This window comes from Gigantopelta aegis, unplaced genomic scaffold (genome assembly GCF_016097555.1).
Source record: "Gigantopelta aegis isolate Gae_Host unplaced genomic scaffold, Gae_host_genome ctg5077_pilon_pilon, whole genome shotgun sequence".
NCBI lineage: Eukaryota > Metazoa > Mollusca > Gastropoda > Neomphalida > Peltospiridae > Gigantopelta > Gigantopelta aegis.
Genome location: NW_024534205.1, coordinates 1 through 10,251, shown reverse-complemented (window position 1 = coordinate 10,251; position 10,251 = coordinate 1). Strand labels below are relative to the sequence as shown.

The window sequence follows — 10,251 nt, the reverse complement described above, 5'->3', positions numbered from 1 at the left end:
TGAAGCATCATCAAAAGCTGCTGGTTTAGCTACATCTTTAGAGCAATTCCATACATACTTTGGGCTAAAGTTTGCTCATCTAGTTTTTAGCGCCACTGAGCACTTGGCAACTACACTTCAAGGAACGCTGTGTTCTAGGTAGCCGGTACCGGCTACCAACTTATATAGCCGGCAGAGTGAATAAAGGGTTAATATTCGTAAAATTAACCCCCCCCCCCATACCCCACACCAGCTGTAATAATGGCTCTGTCTTCATTCTTGCTGACCAAAAGACTCAAGACGATGTATCTTTTTCTGTTGGTGACCAATTTCATAGCTACCAGGAACTTCAGATCAAAATAAACGTCTTCCAAGAAAGGAATGGAGTGACCTATGGTTATTTTAGATTATCTTGATGATGAAGTTGACTTTACAGACAAGGAGATTGATAACATGACATGAGCCCACCTAGAACAAAAGATGTACCATTATATACGTAAGTATTAATTGTCTTGATGCTATTATCAGTGTGGCCTTTGTAGATTGTCTGAAGATGATTTTGAATGTATTAATATACTTGCTTCACTTTACAATGATTAAGTTTTGTATCAGAATGTACATACATATTATTTACTGTAGGCATGAGCCACATGAAACCTCTGATGAACATTGTCCAATTGAAAGCTCTAGCAATCAAAGTAAGTTGCTATTGTTAAGTGTTGCTCAGTTATGTTCACAGCTCTAGCTGATATAAAGATTCTGAAGAAAATCAAGAAACGTGGGAGAGAGCAAAGGGCATTGACACAACTGTGATTGGATTATCAAAGCATCGTAAATCGATAAAACCTGTGCCCTTTTGTAAAAAAAAACACCTAAGGAAAAAGAAAAAAGTTAATAGATTAATATAAATTGTTTAAATACATATATTATAGTGATACTGAGTGGCTTGTTGATGCTGATACTCTGGACTATACTCTTAATGGTATACTCATCTTTAGTGTGATTTAGCTTAAGCGGTCGATGGAAACTGTATCTTTTCGACCATTGATATCAACGGTGTAGTGTTTATCCGTTCTTTTTTACAACTAGAAATGGACCATCATACGGTGGCTGAAGTGGTTTACGTACTACGTCTTGGTGGATAAAGACGTGGGTGGCAGTGGTTAAAACATTTCGGAATGTTACTGTCATTATTAGTGGGTTGCCGAGGTGGTGATGAGTGGATATGTTGCATAAGGACTTTTAACTGTCTGACATAGTTGGATGGATCTGGGAGTGATTCAGTAGTTGTAGGAGTGAAGTATTCTCCAGGTAAGCAGAGAGTTGTGCCATACACCAATTCAGCTGCTGTAGAGGAAATGTCCTCTTTTAGGGAAGTTCGAATTCCCAGCAAAACAAATGGAGGGCATCCATCCACGAGTTTGTATTGGTTTGTGCTTTCAAAGCACACTTCAGCTGTCTATGGAAAACGTTCCACCATTCCATTGATTGTGGGTAGTAAGCTGTTGTACGTGCCCGTTTGCACCCGAGAAATGACATTAGATTTTTCCATAGATGAGATTCAAATTGACGGCCACGGTTGGTAACATAGTCAAGGGAACACCGAACCGGGATACCCATCCATTGATAAATGCTTGTACCACTGTCTCTGCGGTAGTATTAGTGATAGGAATAGCTTCGGGCCACCTGGTGAAACGGTCAATGCAGGTGAGGATGTAAAAAAACCTCGTGATGATGGCAGCGGTCCAACCAGGTCAACATGAACTATTTTGAAACGAGCTTTGGGAGCAGGGAAGGATGACAGTGGAGATCGTATATGATGTTGTATCTTCGCACGTTGGCACTGGACACAAGAGCGTGTCCAACGGCGAAAATCGGAATTGATGCCAGGCCATACATAGCGAGTAGTAATGAGCTTCTGGGTCGCTCGTATCCCTGGGTGTGATAAACGGTGGATAGAATCAAATATAACACGTCGCCACACTTTTGGAACTAGGGGGACATTGTGTGCCAGTAGAGGTATCACAGTAAAGCGGATAGGATGAGTTACGAAATGGCATGGCTTCAACTACTAATGAGGACTATGGGGATGATTGAAGTGCTCGAATTTGGGATCGGTGGACTGAGTCTCGGCCATAGCAGCGTAATCTACTGTGGGGGGTTGTCCTGACAACAGAGCATTTATCTCGATGCAGGAGAGTGCATCTGCTACAGGATTATTAGATCCCTGGATATGTCGTATATTGGAAGTGAACTGTGAGATATAATCTAGTTGTCGTGCTTGACGAGGTGAGTGACGATCGGAGCAAATATTCAGGCAAAAAGTTAACGGTTTGTGATCAGTGAAAAATGGAACTCTCTGCCTTCAAGAAAATGTCTGAATGATTAATGGCTAAATAAACAGCCAGTAGCTCTCTGTCAAAAGTGCTATAACGTTTTTTTTTCTGTAGAAGTCATCTTTTTGGAGAAAAAGGAAATTGGATGCCATGAGCCTTTGATGTGTTGTTGCAGGACAGCACCTACTGCTGTATCAGATGCATCAGTCATAAGACATGTGGTACATCAGGGGCAGGGTAGAATAAAAAGGAGGGCAGCAACCAAAGCTTCCTTGGTATTTCTGAAGGCAGCTATTGCATCATCATTCCAAGTGAGAGTATGGGACTTTGATTTTGTACCCTTAAGTAGGTCATATAGAGCCTGCATCAGGTCAGTGCAATGGGGAAGGAAACGATGGTAAAAAATTGACCATTACAATGGACCGACGTAGCTGACATGGAGATGTATGCTGAGGGAAATCACGAATGACTGCAACTTTGTCTGGAAGTGGGGCAACCCCTTGAGAGGTAACCTGATGTCCTAGGAAATCTAGTTGGTCAACACAAAAAAATACATTTGCTGGGATTAATGACAATCCCATGACAAGCAAGACGTTCAAAAACAGATTTCAAATCTCGTAGGTGTTCTTCGGGAGAACTGCTAGCAATCAGTATATCATCAATATAGACATATGTGTTGGAAATGCCATGTAGGACTTGATCCATAAAATGTTGAAAAGTCTGTGCAGCATTCCTTAGGCCAAAAGGCAAGCGAACATACTCAAATAAGCCAAATGGGTGTCGTTATTGCTGTTTGGGGAACGTCTGCTGGATCTACAGGGATTTGATAATATGCACGTGTGAGGTCTAGTCTTGAAAATATGGTGGCACCTTGTAACGCTGAAGTGAAATCGTGGATATGTGGTACTGGATAACGATCGGGAACAGTACATTTTGTTCAAGGTGCGATAATCTCCACAAGGATGCCAATCACCACTATTTTTGATGGGCACCATGTGTAGGGGGGACGCCCATGGGCTTGACGATGGTCTGATGATACCAAGGTTAAGCATGTGCTCAAACTCCTGCTTTGCAACATGTAGACGATTGGGAGCCAGTCGTCTTGGACGGGCAGACACAGGTGGGCCAACAGTCTGGATGTGGTGGGTGATGTCATGCCTAATAGGGATGTCTAGCAAAGAAATTTGTGTGAGAGTGGGAATTTAGACAATAGCATCATGTATGGGTTGTCATGGTCCTGGGGGAAAAAGATGGACTAGGAGAAGAGTCCATAGAGAGGATACCGTGAACATGAATATGTGTATGACCATCAGTCAATTGTTGCTTTTCTATATTTACCAGAAGTCCGAAGTCTGAAGAAAATCAGCACTATAATGGACTTTTGCACCTCAGCGATGACAAAAATCCAAGGTAGTGAACGTCTGAGGCCAAGGTTAAGATTCAGGAACCGCTTCCAATAAGTACAAATAGGAGTGTTATTCATGCTGTAAGGGTGAGTTTATCCAGCTGGTGACGACGATCAGCTGGCGTAGGAGGTATCACACTCACTTCTGAACCTGTATCCACAAGAAATTGTGTGTGTGGTTAGTATCACTACATGAAAAAGGCGACTGAAATGTTGGCCGGAAACGCCTGTCGCCGCTAACATCCGGCCTGGGGTGTTCCCAAGCTACAGGGCTCCTTGCATTTCGTGCAGCTTCCCAAACTTAGCATGGTACCAGCAGAGGGTATCATCAGGTGGAGGAGTTTTTGGAGCTGGACTCCGTTGTCTACGGGTGCGAAAGGAGTTCAGTGTCGGAATCTGAGTCTGTCATGGGTCAGTGATGTAATTAGGTCAGCCAGATGAGCAACTTCTTCACGCAATAGAGTAACTTCAGAGTTTGTTTGCTGGGTGGAGATTGAAGCGACTGTAGGGGTTACAACTTCCATGACTTTGTCTGCATGTCTGCCAGCTTGCTCAGGTCCAAGGAGGTGTCAGCTGATGCGAGTACCATACGGACATTGGGAGGCAACCTTTGTAAAAACAGTTCACGAAGAAAGGAGGTTAGCATCTGCTGAGTTCCCGAGTTTGTCTCCAAGAAGTTGCTGCATTCGACGCAATAGCTGAGTCGGTTTACGGTCTCTAGTTCTTCACCACTGATGAGTTCTTGCAGCTTATGTTGCTCCGAGGCAGCTGTGCGTTTGATGAGTTCGGATTTAAGTGTGTCATATGGAGCTTCGTCTGGCGGTCTAAGGAGAAGATCTCTAACTTCGACAGCAAATTCAGGGCTGAGAGAACTGACAACATAATCGAAACGAGTCTTTTGAGAAGTAATTCCTCTCATAGTGAACTGCGCCTCTATTTGAGCAAACCAAACTTCTGGGTCAGCAGGCCAGAATGGTGGCAGTTTGATGCTGACAGCAGCTAGAGAGGGCATTGAAGAAATATTAGGGTCTGGATCAGTCATTGTGCTCTACTGAGTAGCATCAGGGTCACCAATTAGTGTGATTTCTAAATAGAAATTTTCTTTTTTGAAGTCAAACTGACTGACTGACTAACTGAAAGTTGATGCTTTATACTAGTGGCAACATGTGCTTCTTATGTGGATACTTCCAGAAGCATAATTATAATGAATAATAATAATTATAATGATTAATGAATAATAATAAGTTATTAGTGATTAACAGCTCACTACACATCCAAGAGGACTCGTAGCAGAAAAAATCTCTTCAGCATGTCTTGATGAGAATGTATATATTGTTGCAAAGTATTTTACTGAAGATGCATGGAGCAGTGTTCAAGCTACTCTACTGAATTAACCTGTGTGGTATTACGGGCAATGTTTCTGGAAGAATTGATGACAAACACTGAAGAGTCTATTGTTTGTGATTCATGCCTAAATTGGAACCATTTTGACTGTGCCAACATAAAAACAAGGCTAAATGTAAATTTGGCTTGGCTCATCTTGTAACAAGCAAAAGCATTTGTGACTTAATAGTTTAAATAGTGAAGTGTTAAAACCTAAACTTGGTCGGGTGTGAGGGTTAAAAATATGAATCACGTTTTCGGAGCTATTATTACAGCTTGTGTGGGGCGTTAAAATTTACGAATATTAACCCTTTATTCCTCGGCCGGCTATATAAGTTTGAAATGTTAGTAGCCGGTAGCGGGCTACCTAGACACAGCGAAAAAAGTTTCCTTTACACTGTTAAGCTACGAACCACGCCCATTTTATTATCAATAAACTAAATTCAAAACTTTATTCAAATACTTAATGATTTTCTTCATTTAAAATATTCAATAGTACATCAATTCTATATGTTTTTTACTGGAAATATGCCTTGTACAGTGTTTCCTGTCTTTTGAAACACTTACATTTCAAAAGAAAGATAACACAAAGAAATTCATATGGAAATATAATGTTTCCAACTAAAGTTCAATACAAAAAATATAATTTTTAACACAGTGCTACTTATGTCAGATGTTACTTTAACTATAGGTGTGTGTTATAATCACCAGTACATTTGATAGTTGCTATAACTATTATTTTCATTGGGTTATTTTAACCCAAGACATGGTTACCTGAGTTGCAGGTGTTTTGACCCCAACGTTTGGGTACTTTCTATCCATCACTTTTTACTGTGTGGATTCAGATTTAATGAGTGAGAAGAACGTAAATTATAAGAGGACTGATTTTGAAATGAAAAGAGCCAGGCAGAATGCAGAGATTACTAAAAATAAACTTGTATAAAGGACAAACTTGAATGTTTTTCTGTGGGAGGAGAGAGAAGGAAGATTAAAGAGTTAGGAATGGAATATGGATCCCAAAATGTGAGAGAATCTATACATAAGGATGGGAGGATTAATGTCAAATATAATTTGATAAGAACAGTAGAAGAAGAGTTACAGTAAAATAGAGTATATATAGCTTCTACACAATCTATGTACAAGTGAAGTTCATGTTCAATCTAGAAGGAGGGAAAGGGGAGAGAAGGATGAAGAGAAAGAGTGATGGATAAGAAGAAAAGGAAGAGGAGAAAAGAGAGAAAAAGCAGCTCCATCTTGGAGTCAGAAAATACATTTCTGGTTGTCTCCCATCATTTTAATCCCCTTAATGATATTGCTTAACTTCAAGGAATGGTCAAAAGTAGCTACTTCTGGCGCTTCCAATTCCTCTACAGGAATAAAATCACCAAACTCTCTTTCTCACATTAAATGAGTGGGCATCTGTGCATGAGACTAAGAAGGGTCCACAATATTAACATTACTCAATGGTTAGTGATGAAGAGTTTAATATAGCAAGTTTACCGAAGTATGACTATCTTGTGATTCATTGTGTTTTTAAGCAATAAAAACCAAGTTAAATGTATGGGGACTGAGTAAAACACATAAATGAGTCTATGTTAGTTAGCCAAAGTTATGTCCTCCTTATCGATTTATGCAATAAGCAGCAGTGTAACATCACAGTGTCAGATTTAATTAATATAATTAATTCTGAATATATAAAGAAATATTAATGAGACTGTACCTTATTACTTCAAACAAAAACAATGCAACCAATAAACTATCAAAAAATGGACCTTTCACTGATCAGCAGCAGCAGCGAAATTTCTACACTATTTTTAGTGTGTGTCCAGTTTCCAGAGTGCCATAAACTCTGGATAAAACCATAATTGGTAAAATTGGAAATTTGAAGAACTTAATAGACCTACATTGTTTAGACACCAGAAAACCACTCTTTATATATATTATCTGAATAATGTTATGCGTAGAAAGAATTGTTACCATATGGTGTACTGATTTTTTTATAATATGTATGTCTATTACAATAAGTATACTAGAAAGTTACTTATAAAAAGGTATACTCTGATGTTATTATGAGTGCTGATTTTGATAATCTTATGACCTTTTTTTGTATGAAACATTCTATTATTGTTATTATTAATTGTATATCTCTTGTACACTAGAGTCCTATTTAGGTGATGTAAATTGGACTAAAAGTACAACAATATTCTCATTATCTGCTAACTATGCTCACAGTTCCATACAACTAAAGTGAAATTTGTTCAGGTGTAGACTGGAAAATAATTAACAATTATTACAGTATTTATATAACATAGCAAACATTTATTGGCCTATTCAGTAAATTTCATTTAACTTTGTCATAAGGTAATGACTTTTCTTCAATAGAAACTGATGATACTTATATTGACTTGCTATGGCTAACACTTTGTTAACTCTACTATTCAGAAACCAATAAAACAAGTGAATAATCTAATCTTTTTACACACTTTTCCATCAATTACCTATACGAGTTGTCTCTATAGTATTAAATTAAGATACTGTTCAGATCTTATTATCAACTTAGTTTGGTAACTACAGAATTCATAGTGAATATAGTGTATATGTATTGACCAAGTCATCTTTTGATATTACCAAATGTATTAGGCCAGTATAATCAGTTGATTAATATGTCTCTAGCGTGATGAAAAAAATTTGCTGTAGGTTTATATATAGAAGATAGGTCAACTGTATTTTACTATATGTAAGGTAGTATAGTTTATTTGTGTATTTCACTAAAGGTTTTCATACATGTAGCCTCAAGTAATAATGTTCATATATCAAGTGTTCTACAAGCATTTACTAATAAATGCAAAAAAATTAAAAATTAAATTACTGTCAGGTATATAAGGATTCATTCAACTCGAATGGTTGAAATAAAACTCTTCTGGTCTACTTAGTTTCTTTTGTTTCCACTGCTTTCCTACGGAAATAATATAATATTCATACGACTTAGTACTTAAGCATACTATCTTTTAGTCCTCTTTTCTCTATTACATAATCGTAAGTGCTTCTTTGATGAAGATTTGCTTATATATGAATCTTCATGAGGTCTTTTTCGTCTTGTCTCCACCAATCCCATTAGATGTTTCAGACTCTGAATGGTTGAATAAAATTCTTCTGGCCTACTTAGTTTCTTCTGTTTCCACTGCTTTTTTCCTATGGAAAGATATAATATAATAAGACTAGTACTTTAGCATACTATGCTTTAGTCCTCTTTCTTCTAAAACTCTCATAATAATCTTATTATAATGCTTCTTTGATGAAAGAGTTGCTTATATCTGATCTTTCAGATATCTTCCTCTAGTCTGTTCATCACCATATCCATTAGATGTTTCAGACTCTGAATGGTGGAATAAAGTCTTTCTGACCTAGGCTTAAGCTTCTTCTGTTTCTGATGCTTACCTATTAAAATTTAATAATAAACTAGGCCTTGTGTTTTACCATAGGCATAATATTAAAGTTTCCCTGATATTATAGTCCAAGCTAGTGTTAGAATATCTGATCTATAAATCTTCATATCTAGAATTGATTGTTTCCTTTGGACTGTAGCAATCAATAAATACCACTCCTTGCCATAATCCTTATAATTAAAAATGTGACCTAATTTTTGCAATAGGCGATGCTTTGTTCAAAAACATTTGTGACATGATTTACAAAACAGGACAACTTAAAAAAATCGAATAAAAACATTTTTTATACATATAGTGCTATATAAGTTATAACTATTCATGGAACTGCATCTATGTAAGCAAGCTGTTTTTTGAGATGTTTTCAGCAGTCACCTTTTCATAAATCACATACAAGTATTTTGCTGGAAGTGGTCCCTTACTGCAAAGAGTTCACATATAATTAAGCTTTTAATTAAAAAATATATCTTTTAACAATTATGAATTCTAAAACTAATGTGGATTATACTTACAATTGTGTCTCCTACCTGTATATCCTCTTGCATTGTAGCAGCACCTCCCACATGTACATATTTGGTACACTCGTTTTGTCCCATCCTATAATAAAATAAGATACTACTTGATAACCAGAGACAAATCACCTAATTATTCCAATAGCTATTATAGTATAATAATACTGTGGTTATTTATTGGCAAAATTTGTTTATTCTAAATATTTGGACAAGTTTAATGTTCTATGTACTTTGGATATTAACAACTCCAAACGTGCTTTTAACTATCGTTTAATGAAGTGAAACCCCTACAGGTTTCTTTTAACACTTGGATTTTGCAAAAAACGTTGAAAGGTGATGATGTTCATTAGACTATATGATGCTAACAAAAAAGAGGCGGGAAAACAACATGGTCTGCATATACTCAATAACATTGTACATGTTGATACTTAAGTGTGCTATGGTAGACCAATCCTAGGCGCACTAGCATCAATATCAGATATATCATCAAGGTAAAAGTCATTCTAACAAAGGTTACATGCTTGCAGATAAGAATATAGTTCCTTTGAATTTGATGAACAATCAAGCTTTGGTCATTGGCTATAGGTTCTTTTCTGGTTGTTTAACATACATAATGGTAAGAACAATTGACGGTTACCCTATCAATGTATTAAAATATAAATATATAAATAGTTAAGAATAATCTCTACAATTTATTAATACTATCACACAAAACTATGTATTCAATGTCACTCTGGACATGCCATATTAATTACTATCAACTTACTGCACCGATTTACATATTTTATTAATAAGTAATTTTTCTGTTCCAGGTAGTCTAAAGCATCTCATAAATTTCGCCTTGTTGCTTCTTCGCTTTCTCCATCATAAGTGATAAATTTGATATAGTCATGACTCCAAGCTAACACAAGGATCTAGTTCTATATCACACCAATGATTCCATTTCTTTCCAGCATGTGAGTATGTTGATTGCCAGGTGGCTAGTAAGAGCTATTTTCCGTGAAGTCCATGTGGCCTTTTCGGAGTGTTTCTATAATAATTGATAATATAAAATGGTATAAATTACAATAAAATATTGTGTTAGTGTACTAAATAAAAACTGCTGTACAATTATTGATATTCCACATGTGCTTGAGGTTATTTCTAGAAACTAGAATTAATATTTATACCTTATACACCATCAATACCGATAA

The 10,251-nt window shown here is 36.9% G+C and overlaps 1 protein-coding gene across 1 annotated transcript; it reads right to left on the bottom strand.

Annotated features, from left to right (window-relative positions):
* Window positions 1-4,231: 4,231 nt before the first annotated feature.
* On the bottom strand, window positions 4,232-4,762 carry LOC121366245. Its single transcript, XM_041490764.1, has one exon. It carries the CDS (start codon window positions 4,760-4,762, stop codon window positions 4,232-4,234), a length of 531 nt encoding a protein of 176 aa, XP_041346698.1.
* Between the last annotated feature and the right edge of the window lie 5,489 nt (window positions 4,763-10,251).

What these genes read in the sequence shown, in the direction of transcription:
- LOC121366245 (XM_041490764.1), bottom strand. Translation starts at nt 4,762, where the DNA reads ATGACTGATCCAGACCCTAATATTTCTTCAATGCCCTCTCTAGCTGCT.